At 43.3% G+C, this 19,020-nt stretch overlaps 2 protein-coding genes across 2 annotated transcripts in view; one reads left to right on the top strand and one right to left on the bottom strand.

The window, feature by feature from the left end:
• Nucleotides 1-2,901, bottom strand: part of LOC112547261 (kelch domain-containing protein 3-like) — a 68,529-nt gene extending 65,628 nt beyond the window's left edge. Inside the window, exons 1-2 of the mRNA XM_075931858.1 lie at nt 2,621-2,901; nt 1,566-1,634 (exon numbers count right to left, since the gene is read on the bottom strand). Coding sequence (XP_075787973.1) covers nt 1,566-1,627 — 62 coding nt within the window. The 5' untranslated portion in view covers nt 1,628-1,634; nt 2,621-2,901. The remainder of the gene's footprint in view (nt 1-1,565; nt 1,635-2,620) is intronic.
• Nucleotides 2,902-7,378: 4,477 nt separating this feature from the next.
• Nucleotides 7,379-19,020, top strand: part of SLC71A2 (solute carrier family 71 member 2) — a 47,122-nt gene continuing 35,480 nt past the window's right edge. The window contains exon 1 of the mRNA XM_075931857.1: nt 7,379-7,685. Within this exon, the coding sequence (XP_075787972.1) occupies nt 7,539-7,685 (147 nt within the window). The 5' untranslated portion in view covers nt 7,379-7,538. The remainder of the gene's footprint in view (nt 7,686-19,020) is intronic.

The raw sequence follows: 19,020 nt of genomic DNA, 5'->3' as shown, positions 1-19,020 counted from the left end.
ATTCGTATGACCTCTCATTTCTTGTCAAAGACCATTCTTCAAACACCTACGTATTTCTTAATTTGGTAGCTCTCATGGGAGGACAAAAGCCCTTCTCACTCAGAAATAAAGTGTCTTCCATCCCCTTTCTCCATCTCAACTTTGGTGTTCAATCTACTTATTCTTTTTCTCCCATTGCAGATAATGATACTGATTGGCTTAGCACATCCACAAGTATCTGCTCAGGGCTTTGCTAGTGAAACCAGAAGCTCTCTGTAATTTTTTTTAAGTCTTATTTATTCAGGCCTAGATATAGCTTGCTCCTAGAACTGTTTTATTCTATGTTCAAGGAAGAACTGAAACTAATCCAAGCAAAGTTTATCTGGTATTAAGCAATTTAGGAGAGAACATTTTAAAACAGAAAACACAATTTTAAAAAAATTACAGGAAGCACATTCTGCTGCCTGACTGGAATATTGTCACTTCAAGTACATGAAGCAGCACTGTGCATCTCATGAGCAGATGAGAAGAGGAAATAAAAAAGACTTTAGATTATTTTAGTTGCCAGTTCAGGAACATAGTTGTTTTCCAGAGATGAACTGTTCAAATATAAATAATGTTTCAACACAGCTTTAACTCTGATTAAGTATCCAAATACAAAGATTATATAATAACCAAATAAGAATATTCACAGAATTTCAGTAGATTTAAAAACAAAACAAAAAAAACTCGTGTCTAGGTGGTTAATTTAATTAAATTAATACATAAATAATGTGATGTGATGGACCATTAACATTCTGTCTATAAACTCTTTCCCCCTCATTGAAGAAGCTCCTTCTTACAACAACCAGATTCCCTTTATGGTTTTATATAAAATTGATATGTCCCATTAATATTTTTTCAAATTAATGGCAGGTAAGGAAAGGTTCATTGAGAGAACTGTTTCCCCCCCTAGTTTCTGCTAGAATAGCATTTGCCACTTTAAAACTATAGGCCTGAACCTATATATATATTTGTTTACTCTACTAAAATATATGCAAATTAACTTTTTTAACTTTCAGGAGGTAAAGAAAACATTCTGGTGCCTATAATAGATAAAAAAGGAAGAGTTTTCTTCAGTGAGTGATTGGATAACTAAATTACTCTGCCATAAGTGAAGTGAAATAATAATAATCACCATCAAATTACCTTGTGTGTACAGCCCTTTTCATTTGACAGGATCCCAAAGGTCAAAGCACTTTACAAACTACTTGTATGGTTCTGACCAAAATTGCCAAGTTAAAATCCATAATTGTGCAAAAATTGTGTTGAGAGATCTCATGTAATCACAAGTGTGCAAAATGCTAGTTGTATATTTCATTGGAAAGAGACATGATTTTTAATTAATGTTAAGGCATAAGGGCAGATAGACAATGTAAAACACCTTTGAATAACAGATGATTTTCTTATTCATAGGTCAAATTGGGTGCAGCAACATGAACTAAATCCAATTCACATCAATGCTGTATTGTACAAATGTAAAACAGAAAACATGCTATTTGAAGGAAATTGGCAGTCAATAGTAAGTTATTACCATTATAACATACCTAGGGCTTGGAGTGTCTCCTATTGCCTCTTTTCTAATCCAATGTCCACTTGCTAATGCCATCTTTGAACTATTAGGAAAAAATATATTCATCAAGGAAATATATGAATACTCTGATGTTGTACAAGTGTTTTTAAAAGATTTTTTTTAAAAGTAAGAGTCAGACAGTATTTCTTTATTCATCAATTTTATGTGATACTAGAAGATTTACCTGACATTGCTCGGGTCCTTAACTCAATTAATTAATGTTTGTTTTTCTTCATTTTCATTGCTCTGGGATGGAGCTGGGTATAAGAGGTTCAGTATGTGGCCTTCCCTGGAGAGAGAAGACTACTCCAACCCTCTTTCTCTGCAGCAGCTTAAGGCCAGGTGAGAAGCGCTTCTCCATGGCCGCTGCAGCTCCAGAGGGCAGAGCCAGAGAAGGGGTGCATGTCCCCCCGTCTGGGGTAGGTCCACATTCATCTGCACCCTGGACTCCCCAGCGAGAGTGAGGAATGCAGCAAACTGTGCACTTTCCCCTCTTTCCATGATGAAGGGGAACAGCCAGCAATGTTCCTGTATGAATGGTGGGGAGGTTACAGTCCCTTTGCCCTCTCTAAAGGGTGTCTGAGGGGTAGGAGGCTTAGGGATGGGACAGTCCTTTCGCCTGCCTGGTGATTCTGTCTTTTTTTTGTATTGTTTTATGCGTCCTCCTAAAAATTGGATGGGGGGAAGCATCACTTCACCCCACCCTACATAACCAAACCCTGACCTTGCTTTAAGTTATAATAAAAGGAAGCTGTATACCAAATTTTGTGGTCCTAGCTCTTACCATTTAGGAGGAGTCTTAAACAAATAGACACACAGACAGACATTGCTCACTCACAGGTAGACAAACTCTCTCAAATATAGTAGATTTGTTAATGGTATTTCATATACTGTACAGCAGTTTTGATAGTTCCAAACTAAAAACCTCTACTTGTCATGAGGAAGTTTAAATACTGACAATGAATGAGTCAGAAGTATACTTCTCTTTTACTGTTTTTCTACTTATCAGCTACCTCATATTCCACTCACCTGTTATGCCTGTTTCTTGCACTCGTGTAGGAGGCAATGACTGGTTTGGTAGGTTCAGTATACTGCCAGAAATTAATCTCTAGTCTAATTTATTCCGCTCCCGTTCATTCTTTACCTACATTGGTGACAGTTGCTATGACACAAAGGTACACGAGAGACATGCACACCTTAGGTTCTCTCTCTCATGCAGCATTATTTCCGGGTTATGGAAACACATGGCAGGCACATGGCAGGTTAAACAGATATTTTACAGATGCTGCATTCATACTATTGTACATGTTGTACTGTATTGTGATGAACCATCAGAGTTACAGTCAGCAGCTGAATTTTTAATTTTTTTAAATATTTTAATTTAACAGAGATTATGTTCTTTGTATATTATGAGAGTAATTAGTTTAATGTATCCTATAAAACAATAGAAACCTGTTATAGTGAAATATCTTTGCCACTACATCTGAGTAAAAGAGAAAAGATCTAGCTCTGTAAAGAGAGTTTCAGTACAAAAATTTTAATATATTGAAACTTTGGGACTTTTTTCTACTAAATTAGAAGCATTAAATTCATGTTCCAGTGAAAATGAATTGCACTTCACCTTGATTGCTTTTTGATATGTGATTATGAATTTCATTGAAGTCATTCCAGACTACAAAATTAAAAATAAAATCTTATGTTTCATTGTTGCAGCAGACATCAGTTCTTGAATATAGATAACCATTCCCTTGCTTTTCTAAATTAAATAGATTAAAATTTGGGAGTTTTGTGATACCTGTTAAGAATGCTTGATAAATGACGATAATGGTAAAGAGCTCTCTCACCTATGATAAGTGTATTTAGAGATCAGGTGATGTGGTAATTTGCATGGTTAGGACTACATACTACTCCTTTCCCACAATTCATAGTGAATTAGAGTTGTATGCACTGTCTGCAGACTGAGTGCATGTGCTTAATATCTTGTTGAAAATGGAACAAAAGCACTTTATGTAGCACTTTAAAGACTAACAAGATGGTTTATTAGGTGATGAGCGTTCGTGGGCCAGACCCACTTCCTCTGATCAAATTGTGGAAGAAAATTGGCGTGACCATATATACCAAAGGGATACAATAAAAAAAAAGTGAACACATATAAAAAGAACAAATCAAATTTCAGAACAGAGGGGGCGTGAGGGGGGAGGTTAATGTCTGTGAGCTAATGATATTAGAGGTGATAATTGCAACTATCTTTGTAATGGGTAAGATAATTAGCATCTTTGTTGAGGCCCAGTCGTAAAGTGTCAAATTTAAGCATGAATGACAGTTCAGAGGTTTCTCTTTGAAGTCTTGTGTTAAAATGTCTTTGAAGCAGGATGCAGGTAGTCAAGTTGTTGAGACAATGCGCTTTCTGGTTGAAATGGGAAGAAACTGTTTTTTCTTTGTGAAACTGTCTGATATCTCTTTTGTGTGCATTGATTCTTTGGTGAAGTGTCTGAGATATTTGTCCATTGCTGAAAATGGTGCTTTGAGATTTCTCAGTAAGTATAAAAAAATTATTTGTTACCATTGGGTCTTCTTATTGGTAAAAATCACTAAATTATAATAATGTAGTGGACTAGTTTTAATCCTCATACATTTTACCTTTTTTTGCAGTTCTCTGTATAGAAGGTAAGACTATTAGTTATTTTTTTAATAAGTAAAAAGATTAGTGATTTATTCCCAATTTATTTCAATTAATGTAACTAAATTTACATGAGATGATGACTCATTTTTCCACTGTTCGTAAGCAAAAAACCAACAAGGAATTTACATTATTTAGATTGCAATAGCAGCTACAGTGGAGTCAGCATTTAAATAACAAAAAATACCTGCTTATGTTCACATAATATTAAAATTATAATATTAAATAATCACAAGTCAGGACATACTCTTGTACATCAAATTGTCAACCCTCTAGGATTGTCCTGGAGTTGCCAGGAATTAAAGATTAATTTTTAATTAAAGATTACGTTGTGATGAAATCTACAAGAATTCATCTAACCAACGTTGGCATAGCAACCCTACTCTTACAGGTTCAGGAATGGAAGAGATACTGTGGATCCCTGATATCTCCTGGGAGAGCAATACGTAGACAAGCCAAGAAGTTTTTGGAGAGTGTTGCAGGGCAACTCCTGGTCCAAGTACTGGAGAAACCAACAAAGTTGGTTCTCTTGACCTGCTGCTCACAAAGAGGGAAGAATTAGTAGGGGATGTAGCAGTAGGTGGCAATCAAGGCTGAACTGACTGAAAAAGAGGAAAGGAGAGCAGCAGAATATGGATCCTTGTCTTCAGACTTTGACTCCCTCAGGGAATTGATGAGCAGAATCCCCTGGGAGGCTAACATGAGGGGAAAAGGAGTCCAGGAAAGCTGACTGTATTTTAAAGCCTTATTGACAGTCCTAAATGAGCAGAAACAATAGCAAATGCGACCAGCTTGGCTTAGTAGAGAAATCTTTGGTAATCTCAAAAACAAAAGGAATCTTACAAAAAACTTGAACAGATTACTAGAGAGGAGTATAAAATATTCCTTGAGCATGCAGGAGTGTAATTAAGAAGGCCAAAGTGCAATTGGAGTTGCAACTAGCAAGGAATATGAAGGATAACAAGAAGGGTTTTATATATCATTCAGCCAGGGCCAAGTTCAATATCTAGGGGTTTCTCTCCATCCATCCAACACAGAACTGGCTTGAGCCCCCTCCCAGTAACCTGGGAAATCCACACACCACCCTGGCAATGCTTCCCCATACTCAGGAGGCAGAGGTTGAATGTACAGAAGAAACTTAATAAGAAGGGAAGGAAGTAACTTGGCATTAAGGATGTAAGTGACTAGTCGACTATCTGATAAGTTATTCTTATCGGCTAGTCGACTAGTCGCTTCTCCTCCCTGCCTTGCTGCCTATATCAGAGGCAGAAAGGCAGGGGGAGCAGGAGCCAGTGGTGGTGGGGAGCCAGTTTAAAAGCCAATTACCCTCACCATTGTCTCGGGGGGGGGGGCAGGGGGACAGATGAGGCAGAGGAAAAGCAGGGTTCAGGCGCCAGCCAGGAATCAGCTGTCCCAGCTCCTGCGGGGTCCCCAGCTCTGCACACCAGCCTTTTAAATGTATTAAGAGTCTGATGGTTCTTAATACATTTAAAAGGCTGGTGTGCAGTGGGGTTTCTTGCACTTGTATAGGAGGTAATGACTGGTAGACTAAGGCCACCTGCAGTCTCCTTCAATCCTCATCTTCTATGATTCTACAGGAAGAGAGAGCTGAAAAGTGCAGAGAATCTCTGATCAGTATTTTCTTAGAAGTGGAAACTTACACTTTCAAGGCAGCATGAATTCAATTGTCCCGCTGCTGTGACACTACCTGGTGGTGCCCGGATGGTGGGGTGTACAGCAGATCTCATGCTTGTTCATATCATGGACCTCATCTGAGTTCAAGCACCTCAGTCTCTTGTCAGTGGCCACCCCACTTTACTGAATGGGGTGCAGTGCAACAGTGGTCCAGAAGGACTGGTGGTGTCTGGTCTAAATAGTCATTAATGTGAGGGGGCCTTGTCTAATGGCTGGCTGGCCTTGCTCTGGGCTGAGACTCAGGAGACCTGGCTCCTATTCCTAGTTCCCCCATTGCACTGCTGGGTGATCTTGGGCCAAGCCAGGCGCTCCTACAAGCAGGTTGTGTAGTGTGGTATTAACACTGCAGCAAAGCCAGGGTAGAACACTAAGGCTACGTCTAGTCTGGCATGATTTTCCGGAAATGCTTTTAACGGAAATATTTTCCGTTAAAAGCATTTTCGGAAAAGAGCGTCTAGATTGGCACGGACGCTTTTCTGCAAAAGCACTTTTTGCAGAAAAGCGTCTGTGGCCAATCTAGACGCGCTTTTCCGCAAAAAAGCCCCAATCGCCATTTTCGCGATCGGGGCTTTTTTGTGGAAAGCAAATCTCAGCTGTCTACGCTGGCCCTTTTGCAGAAAAGTTTTGCGCAAAAGGGACTTTTGCCCGAACAGAAGCAGCATTGTATTTCTGCAAAAAGCACTGCTTTTTTACAGTAGGAAGTCAGTGCTCTTGCGGAAATTCAAGCGGCCAGTGTAGACAGTTGGCAAGCTTTTCCGGAAAAGCAGCTGATTTTCCGGAAAAACTGGCCAGTCTAGACACAGCCTAACTGCAGGAAGGGGTGAAAGTAATCTTACAGGTGCTCTAGTATTGCACCCCCCCAGAGGGGGGCTCAGGGTTGGAGGCTAGGAGCGGGTTGCAACATGACAGTACCTGTAAAAAAATTAAGTATGGGGGGCTTGCAGCAGGGGGGTTAGAGTGTACGGGGGGGGGGGACTCAGGGCAGCCAGCTGGGGGGTATGCAGAAGGGCTCAGGGCAGGGGAGTCGGGGCTGGGTGTGCGCGAGGACAGGCTCAGGGCAGAGGGCTGCAGGATTCGGGGTTGGCGAGTGAGGTGCGAGGGGGTGAGCATGGCGGGGGGAAGGGGGGCTGGGGCAGTCCGGGAGCGGTGGGGGGAGCGCGCCCTGCCTGGCTGAAAGCCCCGGGATCCCGGCTAGCAGCGCGCCGCCCTCCCACTGCAGCCGAGTGCCCCGGGAGGCGGCAGCAGCAGCAGCTGCTTCTTGCCGGAGCGGCGCACCGGCCTACTTTGCCCAAAGAGCGGCAAAGGCACCCGCAGCAGGTGGAATGGGTCGGTGCTAGGACCCAGCGAGCCCCCGTGCCGCCCTCCCTGGCCGCAGCCCGGAAGCGCTGCGGGGGGGGTGACGTAGCTTCCGGTGGGTGTTCGGCGCGAGAGAGCGGCAGGGGGATCACGTGTCCGCGGCGGCCACTGTGGCTGCGGCGCGCGGCGGTGGCAGATGAAGGTGCTGCTGAGAGGGCGCCGAAGTCCCGCCCCGCCGCTCTGCAGTCCCGGCTGCCCCGGGACGATGGGAGCGAAATGAGCCCCGAGCCGGAGCCGCCGCCAGCCCCGGCCGGGGAGGCGGAGGCGGCCGCAGCAGCGGCGGGGGAAGGCGGCGAGAAGCGGGGCAGCTGCGTCATGCTGGTGAAGCGGATCGGCCTGAAAGCGGGGGGCGGCGGCAGCGCGGTGAGTGCGGGGTGGGGGCTGCCGGGGCCCTTTCGCGCTGGCGGCGGGGCGGGCTGTGCCCCTGGCTGGGGCGGGTGGGTCCCGGTGCTCGCACCCCATCTCCCGTACCAGGGGCGCCGCACTGGCCGGGCGCTGAGCGTGTGTGCGTGGGGGGGAGAGACATTCCCTAATGCCACTGACGGGTCTGCGGGACGGGGCTGTGCGCGGAGGCTCCCCGGTGTGCCTGGCGATTGCACTGTCTGCGGCCTTGGGGGACTAAAGAGCCGGCACAGTAGCCTCTTCTGCTTTCTCTTCGTGAAAACAGCAAGTTTTCAGTCGGGGCATCTTTTTCTTTGTTACTCTTAAAAGGTGACCTCGGGAGGGACGCAAAGGCGCTAACTAGAAATCATTTGAATTTAATTTGTTTCCGATGTCCAAGGTAGTAGCCTTGATCACTGGGGAGGATGTATGTGAAACGAAACTCTTTGGAAGTAGGGCGTGTCTTAACAGCGTCCTTTATAGTAGTAGTTTCACTTCATTGTGAATGAATTACCACGTATTAAAATTAGGTTAACATGTTTGGTGTAAAAAATCCCCGCTTAACTTGAATTGCAGTGAGTTTTGCTCTTTCGTCAAGTGGGCCATGATGTTGTCAATTGTTGGTGCTGAGTGAATTAGGTTTCAGATCTAAACTATTGTACTGGCGAAGAAGTTGTACTGAAGGTTTCTGCACTTGTTCTGCTGCTCTGAGTCACACACAGTTAATGTGAGTTTCTATTTGCTGTGTTCCAGTTGAAGGAAGTGGCAATTTTGTGTGTGAGCCCTCTTTTGGTTAAGTATTTATATTCTATCCTTAAAATCCCTTTCTATGTTTGTTCTCCTATTCTTGGTATTTCTGATTTGTGAGAATGTGGTAAATTTTCTGGCTGACATCTCCCGCAAGCTGACATAGAGCTATTATTTACTTTTACATACTGCCAACTTGAAATCCAGTCTGTTCAGCTAATAGATGGCCTCCTGAATCTTCCTGCCCATCTTTGTTTCAGTACTTTCCTGTCCTATCTTTCTCTGTTTCTTTGTGATTCTAGTGCAGCCTATGGCTCTGACTAACCTAGAAACTTTGTGTAGTTGCTACAGTGGTGGAAACATTCTTCTGTTGCCATCACCTCTAAGATGTCATAGAAGAGTTCTTTCATTGATTTGTATCAGAGGGGTAGCCCTGTTAGTCTGAATCTGCAAAAGTGGTGAGGAGTCCTGTGGCACCTTATAGACTAACTGAAGTGTCTATAAGTGTCTACCACTTCAGTTAGTCTATAAGGTACCACAGGACTCCTCGCCGCTTTCATTGATCTGGTGGAGCTCAGTTTAACTACATTTACATAGCCTGTAAACTTTTTCACAGTTCTAAACAGTGTATTTAAGCCAACTTAATATTGTTATGTAGACCAGCCTAAGAAGGTTGCTGATTTAAACAGAAACTAATTTATAGCTTATCAAAGGAAGATCACTTGCAGAGCTTGTGTTGCATGATACTGAGGCAAATAATTCCCCAAAATCAAAGAATTAGATGCTCTTAAATATGAACATCTCCAGTTTAAATTGCTGTATTTGTACACACGAGCCACACTTTTAGTTTACAAACAAATCTTTTTGGTTTAGGGGCAAGAACTTGTGTGTGTGTTATGGCATTTTAGGGAGCTTCCGGGGGTAGCTGAGTTAGTCTGTTACAGGAAAAAAAACAGCAAGCAAATGGTCTGGTAGCACTTTATAGACTAACAAAACATGTAGATGGTATCATGAGCTTTTGTGGGCACAGCCCACTTCTGTGCCCACGAAAGTTCATGATACTATCTACATGTTTTGTTAGTCTATAAAGTGCTACCAGACCATTTGCTTGATGGCATTTTATGGGAGACTTCTGCCTTCATAGCATCTACCAGAGGCTACACAAAGAAAATAAGATACAGGACCACATCTTCGGTTTTTTCAAATTGGGATAATTCTGTTTAAATCATATATACACTATTTGAAGATGTGGCCATAGTTCAAGGTTCTGTGTAAGCCACTATCTACCATAGAACCTCAGAGTCAAGAACACTAGAGTTTACAAGCTGACCAGTCAACCATACAGCTCATTTAGAAATAGAAGTATGCAATCAGGCAGCAGCAGCGACAAATAAATCAAACTTATTAAATGTAAACTACTTAACTTAAATGGAATTCTTGATTTTTAAAAAAGATTTGACCAAGTAAGAAAACTGTTTTTGTGCTTGTTAAATTTAAATTAGGATGATTACTGTGCAGAAGAAAATACTACTTTTAAAGTTTCAGTGTTTAGTTTGCAAACTTTTTGGAAGAACAACCAAAATGTTTTGTTCATAATTACTAGAGTTTATTACAAGCATCCTCCACTCTCAAGGCATTTCAGATCTCTGAGGTTCTACTGTATTTTGTTATATCAGTTTGTCATCTTAGCTGAAACCCATGTGATGGTCATATTGCTAGACTTCTAAGTGGTGAGTTTATTGAATGGGATTATTCAAACTAAAATAATAAGAATCAAGTCTTGTCTTTATGAGTGTTTTTTAAGAAGCTCCCTTTGGAGATTATGCCAGGATTGCAGTGTTGTGATCTGAATTCAGACATTTGCCTTTTGGCAGTTGATAAAACAAGAAATGCTATGAAATAAATTTTTGGTCATCTACTTGATCTGGCTTTTTATTTGGCCTCTACAATAGATGCCATATTTAGTAAAACAGAAGAATTATGATGAGAGGTTTTAAACTGATTTGTTTTGACAGAGTATTTAGAAGTAAGCCTGTCTAGTTGTGCAAGTTTTTTCAGCTCGGCACAATAGACTTTTATTTTAATGTCAGGAATTAATTTCCCTGTTAAAGACTTGTTTTGTTAAAATTTCTTTTCATTGATCTTTTGCATTGTATAAATAAGATATAAAGAAGTTTTCAGTGAATGTGACTTCTTTATAAAATCAACTAGCAGACATACCCAGTGTTGCCTGAGACCTTCAGTGCAGAGCCTTGGGGATGTGAGGGTGGTGGGTTGGTGCAGGGGATTGGGGCCACAGGACATTTCTCTTTCTCCTGTCCCTTGGCTCAGGCTACCCCTCCTAGCCACTTGGGGCCTGTTTTCTATCCTCTCCTCTTGCACTGCAGCTGCGGGCAGGGGGCTGCTTGACTTGGCATAAGTAAACCCTTCTCTTGCTTTAAGTTAGAAGAGGAAGTTCATACCAAATGTAGTGGCCTATAAGTGTGTTATCAGTTTTTACCAACTGATTTTCCATGGTGATACATTTTTGAATGTGATTATCAAAGCATAGCCATAATGATCAGTTAAATACTTGTTTCAGATATTTCAACTGTTCTTTATCCTTGGCTTTGTTCAGGCACTCAGTTGCTTTCAGCTACTGATTTTTGCTGAGGAGGGAGCTAAGACTTGAATAAAGGTATCACTTTTTTATGAAAACATTACCTTCAGCAGAGCTGGGCAAGAGGCTTTTTGCGAGCCAGATGCGGCCCACCTAGCACTTTAATCTGGCCCCCTAATGTGTTGCCTGGGAGCCTCTGCTATTTAGAGGGCTTGCACCCTCCTGGTGGCTGACGGCAAACACATGAGCACCTGCGGGGAAGGGGTGAGCCCCTTAAATAGTAGGAGCTGAGAGGGCTCATGCCTCCCTGATGGCTCCCAGGCAACACTGTTAGTGGCAGGGTTGGAAGATTTGAGCCCTTCTATTTAAAGGGCTTCCCCACAGCTGCTAAGGTGCAAGCCCTTAAATAAAAGCAGTTGAAAGAGCTCCCAGCTCTCCTGCTAATGCATTGCTTAAGAGGTGTGAGCCCTTTCACTTCTATTTAAAGGGCTTGTGCCTGCCAGGCAGTTACCTGGCAATGTGGTAGCCCTTTAAATAACAGCAATTGAAAGGGCTCCTGGTCCAGGGCAGCCCCTGCCTCTCTCCTCCCCTCAGGCTAATGGAGACCTGGGGCTGAGGAGAGTGTGCAAAGTCTCCTCCCCATGCCAGAAGGAGCTGCCAGCTGTTCAAAACAGCTGGTGGTTCTCTCTAGGGCTGTGCACTCATGGCAGGGCAGAGGTGGGGTGAAGCCTAAGACTTCGCATGCTCCCCCACCCCCAGACCAGTTGGGGTCGGTGGGCAGCAGAGCCTGGCTCCACTCCTTCTGCCTCAGGACCCTTCTGGGGTGGCCTGCAACCACTTCAGCAATTCCCAATGTGGCCCCCCTTCAAAAATTATTGCTTACCCCAACCTTCAGTGTAGTGCAAAATGGAGCAATGTTACAGAAATCCTTGGTGCAATTTGCCCTGAATTTATTCTTCCAGAGATTTACTCTTGCAGAGCCATCTGGTAGATTCATTCCTGCATGTAAACATGTAACTGCTGAAAATTTCAGTGGTTAAACATGTACATGAATAAATGGCATTTCGACATCCCTAAAATCAGCACCAACAACATTTAGGCACGAGAGGCTACCTGATAGTGATTACAAATGTACATGAAGGAAAAAATGTTTGTGTGATGTTATTGATTGTCAGAAAAGAAAATTGAAGAATATTTTGTTCAATATTCAAAGTGAAATCAGTGCATTCTTTAGATAGAACAACTGACCATCCTCCCTGGAAGAAGGCACTACAGGTTGAACCTCTCTAATCTGGCACTCTTGGGACCTGACAGGTGCTGAACCAGAGAATTTGCTGAACCAAGCAAGGTCAATATTGTAGCGAGTAATTCTCTTTTTATTTTAACAGTGCTTGCAATGCTGCTTAATTATGTATGACTGTACTGTTACACCCTTTATAAGCCTACACCTTGCCAAGGCTTCAGCTCTCTTCATAACAAAGTGTTAGTATTACACAATTTTACTGTATTGTCAGAAGGAAATCAGCATTAAAAACATGCTTAGGCTTAGCAGCATTACCATTACCTACTCGCTGAGCTCTTAGAAGACATTTAGAGGTAAATTAGCACTAAATAACAGCACAGAACATTGAAAGCCAGGACTGGCAGCTGTGAACAAACTAAACAGGACCACAGAAAACTTGGACATACCCACAATAAGCAGACATCTGGCTAACTAAGACCATGGATATTGCCGAACCAGAGTGCTAGACTAGAGAAGTTTCTGAGTCCTGAAGAAATCAATATGCAGTACCAACAGCCTCTTCAGTTTCCTTTACTAGCAAAAATCATAGCTTGACATCCTCTGTATCAGAAGCAGTAGCATGGGGAAGGGCATATGGAAACTGGTGCTAGCAGGGGGCAGGCAGCTTAACAGGAGCTGGTTTTAAAGCAGACTTCCTGCGTGCATCAGCTGTAATGGAGCCACTTGGCCCTCATATCATGGTTATATGTTTTCAATACACTGTAACATCTCTAGTTTCCCATTGTCCTGTATAGCCACCAGTCTTGGCTCTGTGTTCTGTGCTGTTTAGCTTTAATTTACCCCTAAATGTCTCCTAAGAGTCCAGTAAACAGTGGTAATGCTGCTAGACAATTCTGCTAGACAATGCTGACCTCCCGTGATCCAGCAAATTCTCTGGTTCATCGCCAGTGAGGTCCCAAGAGTGCCAGACGAGAGAGGTTCAGCCTGTACTGGCATTTGAATTGGTCAAGAAAGCGAAAGGAGAATATGGACAACTGGTGTGATGTGTGCTCTCTGGCTGGCTCTATCTCAGACAAACTGCCACATGGTGTATAAGCTGGAGTTTTTGTGCTGGCTGACCACTCTATTGAATAGAACAAGGGCATAAAGCAGCACTGTGAGACTGTACCAGTGTGCACCAAGGTTAGTCACCCTGTGCCTTTTTCTACACCCCAACACACACTCACCCAGCAGGTACAAGAGTCCGACCCACGATAAGTCCTTTCCGTATTAGTCTTTTTTGTCCAATTGCGCTTCGTGGACCGGTCTGGCCCAAATGTGCCCAGGACTATTCACGCCACCGCGGGGAGAGGGGGGTCCGGGCCCGCCCTCACTCAGGGACCCCAGCCTAGGGCCCTAAGGATGCAAACTTGCTTTGGTCTGGTCCGGTCCGGCTAGCGGGGCTTACTGCCGTAACACACCAGCACATGGGCTTCCATGAATGCCCTACCCTGGGCTGCTTCCTCTCCCTTGACCTAGTTCCGAATTTTGTCAGCACTCAGCTGTCTGCCCACCACCATCGGTCCTCCATCTCCCTCCTGTTGCCCTTCTGGGTCTCATCCGGTGTGGTTCGGGGGTCCCCTGGCAGTGCACCCCAGTTGTGCCTACTCCCTGTCACTGTTCCTCCTCTCCCTCCGAAACAGACTCCAGCTTCTTTTAAAACCCGGCGCCGTGGCATCCCATCACGCCCAGGCACCTTCCCTCCCAGCTGTTTCACGGCCTGTGAACACGCCACACACGCTCCCTCCGTGTTCCGCTGCGCTCTGTCCATGGCTGGCCCCGGGGGGTTTAAAGTGCAGAGCCGCTGCACCCGTCACTGAGACCATCTTTGTTTTGCTTTGCAATTCTGTCCAAGTTTCTTATGTTGTGCATATTACCTTAGTATTCAAGTTACTTTAAATTGCTTTCTGTCCAGTGAGTATGGATTATCTATGTGCCATTTAATTTGTAGTAAAGTACCTCACTAGTGTTTGTGAAAATAAACAGAGCATTTAATATCTGAAAATTTAGACTTCACTTGCCACCTACCTGCAGTGCTTGAGGTGTACTGCCTAGGAACTATTGATGCTGAACATCAATAGCATCAGCGTCGTTTGCAACCTAACTTGCTTTGAAATATAGTATCTTCTGTTTTGTTGAATGTAAACTAATTAAGAATGTTAAAATGTGATTATCTGGCTAATCGTACAGTTGATACATGTTTAGTTGATCAGCGCCTCTACGGTGCCGACTTTAGCCTGTACTGAGCAGTCCTGGCTTGTGCTGGCTCCAGAGCCACCCATGCTGTGGCATTTTAAATGTAATAAGAGCTGCTGGACTCTTGATATGTTTAAAATGTAGAGGCTCAGGGATCAGTGTGAGCTGGGACTGCTTGATCCTGGGTAATGCTGAATCCAGCAGCCCCTGCCTGTGGCCAGCTTTGCCTGCCCTGAACAGGGGTTGCTTGGCGGCAACAGCCCCTGCAGAGAGGGGCTGCTTTGCACTAGCGTTCCCTACCCCCTTTCTGCCTCTGCTAGAGGCAGCACATGGGGGCAAGTGGCACCCCGGACACAGTGCTGGGAGGAACCAGCTTTTAAGCTGGCTCCTGTCTCCCTCTCCCCGCCCCCTCTTTGCTGCCTCTCATAAAGGCAGCAAGGTGAGAGGCACTGCAGAGAGCATGGAGAGAACGGGGATTGCTTGAGTCCCTGCTCGCCCATGCTCCTTGCGGGAAGTCTACTTTTGAAATATACAAGAACCCGCAGGGCTCTTGTACATTTCAAAAGCAGAAGCACCTGCAGTGGGAACCAGAGCAAAGCAGTCGCCACTTGTACCATTTCCTGTTGTGCCTTCCTTGCCCCCTGCAGAGATGGTGCTAGGGAAACCAGCTTTCTCAGTTCCTCCTGGCACCAGCTCCTGCTCACCCCCCTCTTGCTGCCTCTCTTTGATAGCAGCAGCAGCAGCAGCAGGGTGGGAAGGGGGGGGGGGGAGCAGGGCTGCAGCTAGTTGAGTTGACTGTCTGATAAGCATTTATGTTCATTTGCTTATCAGATAGTCAATTAGTCGACTAGTCACTTACATCCCTAAAACCAATGTTGTGTGTGCTGTGAAGCAGGAAGTGTAACATGGTAGTTGGCATGAGAATTCTTGACTTACAGGATTTTGTAAATGTTGCCTTAATTCTAGTATCATTTCTGTTTAAAGCAACTGCACAGATAATTATACAGAATCTAGTGGTTGATTCTGTACCAAAATAGGTACATGAAGTATTAATAAAGCTTAATTAACAGAATAAATTAGATAAAAGGCACATAAAATAATTTTTTTAAAATGGCAAGATTTAGTGACACAAGCACAAGCTGTGGCATGTTTATTAAAAAAAAATGACTGTGTTCTTTTGAAAGACCAAATAAACAGTGCATCAATATAACATGTCAGGGGAAATATGGAACTACTTTCGTACCAAATATCTTAGTATCTCTTCTTATTGTCTGGGAAAGAATTCTTAGCATGAGGAGAGAAAAAAATTAAGTTATTGTAAATGTCAATTAAAAATTTTGTAGACTAAATTCAGTTTGGTAAATGCCCACAATTTGGGCGGCCAGTGTGAGACAAAGTGCTTCTGGTTGAGCTAAAAGTATCAGGTCAGATGATGCTGTACATGGCAAAGGTGCACTTAACACTTTGGGGCCATGATACTGATGGAGCTCTTTGGCTCTAACATAATGCAAATGAAGTAACTTTGGAGAGGGGCATCTGGAGCTTTTAGCATGGGGACCACATGAAAGGAAGTTCTGTTTTATGGGATACGCACATTAGCTAGATAACTCAATTGAGAGAATTAAAATGGTTAACAATATTGACGCTGAAATTTGTATTGTACTGCAAAGTTAAAATGTAAAGTGTGAAAATTGGTTGGAAATGCGTAAGTGGTTGCTGTGAAGCTGTTTGAGGAACAAATACTGCCAAAAGGGGAACCTGGCATTAGGGTGTAACTTTGATCAGAGGAGTTAAGGGAAAGGAAGCAGGTTATCAAACTTATCCTGATATAACTTAAACAACGAATAGTCTAGCAGCATCTTAGAGAGTAACAAAACATGTAGATGGTATCATGAGCTTTCATGGCACAACCCATTTTCGTGGGTTTTGACCAGGAAAGCTCATGGTACCATCTACGCTTTTTGTTAGTTTAAGATGCTGCTAGAGTATTGGTTGTTTTTTTAGTTTTTCCAGTTACAGTCTAATGTGACTATCCCTCTGAAGCTTTTATCCCGATATAGTGTTTATTAAGGAAACACTAAAAATTTAACTCCTTAAAAAAGCTAAGTATGGTATTTGGACAGCTAATAAAACAAACTTTACATTTTTTCCTCTTACCCCTTCTTGTATTTATAAGTTATGCTCTTCCTCTTATTTTGTAGACGTCTCTACTAGCTAGATTTAGCTAAGAAGTCATTGATGCTAGAGAACAGGTTTGTTCATGTTGAAAAGCTAAGTTTTGGTGAAGATGTTTCTGATAGCATACTTAGAATGCAGTACTCAAACCACAGGCAGCACATTGAAATGAATGTTTTGTGAATTACTGTCCTGTCTTTCACAGATAGAAATTACACTTTGGGGAGAAGAAAGGAAATAGAATGTAGAGAGGAAGAGAGTGCAATGGAATGGAACGTTGCTTTCGTTTCTGATGTTTTTAACATCCTTTAATTAGGTTAGAAATTTTAAATTTTGCCCAACACTGGCCTAATAATGTTGATCATTGATTCATTGTTAGGTATTAATGAGAGGAGAATTCTGTGTGATGTATATCAGTGGTCTCCAACCTTTTCAACAACAAGATTACTTTTTTCAATATAAGTACACCACTGTAAGATCTACTTCAAACCCAAATACTCTTGCCCCATTTCCTTCCTGCCCCTTCTTTGAAGTCCTGCCTCTGTTTCACCCCTTCTCTAAAGCCTTACTTTTCTCATTCCATTCCCCTTCCTCACCCATCTTCACTCACTTTCACCAGGCTGGGATAGGGGTGTTGGGGTGCATGCTCTGGTCTTGGGCCAAGGGGTTTTTTGTGTGTGGGAAGGGCTGTGGACTTAGCCTAGGGTGGGGTCTAGGAGAAGTTTCAGGGTCGAACTCTCGGGAAGGAGTTTGGATGCAGAGGGACTTATGTCTGGGGTAGGAGGTTGGGTGTAGGAGGAGGTTTGGGGCTGGGACAGGGGTTCAGAAAACAGGCTGGGCACCATTTAACTGAGACAGCTTCCAGGTGGTGGAGCAGTGGCGTTAAAGAAGGCTTATCCCTGCCCTGGCCCTGCACCACTCCTGAAAGCAGCTGGTATGTATAGCAATGGCACCATGTGCTGCCCTGATCTACAGGCACTGAGCCCATGGCTTCTACTGGCCTTGGTTCCCCGTTATTGAGCAATGGGAGCTGCAGGAGGGGTGCCTGCAGTCAAGGTCGGCATGTGGAGACCCCCCTGCTCTTCCTTTCTTAGGGGCTGCAGGGACATGCCAGACACTTCCAGGAGCAGTAATTACTATAGGGATAATTACTCCAGCCATGATGGCTTAGTCATTTTAGAACTCACTTCCCAAATAATTAAATTGAAGCATAAGAGAGAAATGAAAATTATGAAAAGACCAGTCAAAAACCAAAAATAAAACACTTTGCAAGCAGTAGAAGTAGTAATGACCTCCACGTATGTGTTGGGTTGGGAGATGAGAGTGAAGGACAGTGTGTTTGTGAGAATGACAGACACACAGTGTGTGTGTGTGAGACAGAGGTTTGCATTGCCAAGCTTCCTCCAGCAATCAGGAAGCTCCCAGAGGGACAGCTCCAAGGCAGTGGGCGGGGGCTTCCCAGCCAAACCAGTCAGGATCACCTGTCAGAGGCGTCAAGATCTACCTGTAGATCCCATTGGTGACCGCTGATGTACATGCACTTGTTGACTGATATTTTTCGGCTGTGTTTTGACTAATGCACTTTGTTGAAAGATGATTTGGTTTATCTTTATCATAGAAGTTGCCCCATGCTTTTTTAGTGTATAAATTCGAGTTCCTGTAAATTATCAATCATGATCTGACAGAAAACATTTTTATCTGAAATTCTTCATGTCACTAGGATGATTAAACTTTTATCATGTTAATTGTTTTCCTTGTCTCCAATTATCAATCTGCTCTGTGGTTTGGGTGATTATCAAGCTCACTTTTGCTTCTAGTGCCCCACTTCAGTTCTCCCTATCTGTTGCTATATTACCATGTTCTGATTTTCCTTTAAGATTTGGAGTCAAGGAGCCTGTCCATCTTGTAGTTTCAAGAATCCTGAAGCTCTGATACAAACGGATATGAGCTTTAAAATGTATTGCCTTCATTTATCGCAAGTATACACAAAAGTTACAAGATACTAGAGCCATACTATTTTGAGTACTTCTAGAGTACTTCTCCTTTCAGGGTGAGTTCTCCTTTTAGAGGTCTTGTTAAACACAATGTTCAGGGGCAGTTCCTGCAAAATGTTGCAATTCTGCGTCGGGTAGAGACTTTACAAGGCACACTGCTGGGAAGAATCTTGGTTGTGGCAAGAAAGAGCCGAAAACTTTCACTTTGTGTAATGGTACTGGTTTGTGGTGTGGTATATGTATTGTATCACTTTTACAGTAATTGCCTGACATTAATGCAGGCAATTACTGTATAAATGTCAATATAACTACTTAAAGATGCCA

This window comes from Pelodiscus sinensis, chromosome 6 (genome assembly GCF_049634645.1).
Source record: "Pelodiscus sinensis isolate JC-2024 chromosome 6, ASM4963464v1, whole genome shotgun sequence".
Lineage (NCBI taxonomy): Eukaryota > Metazoa > Chordata > Testudines > Trionychidae > Pelodiscus > Pelodiscus sinensis.
The sequence above is the reverse complement of the archived record's forward strand: the minus strand, read 5'-3'. Positions and strand labels throughout refer to the sequence as shown.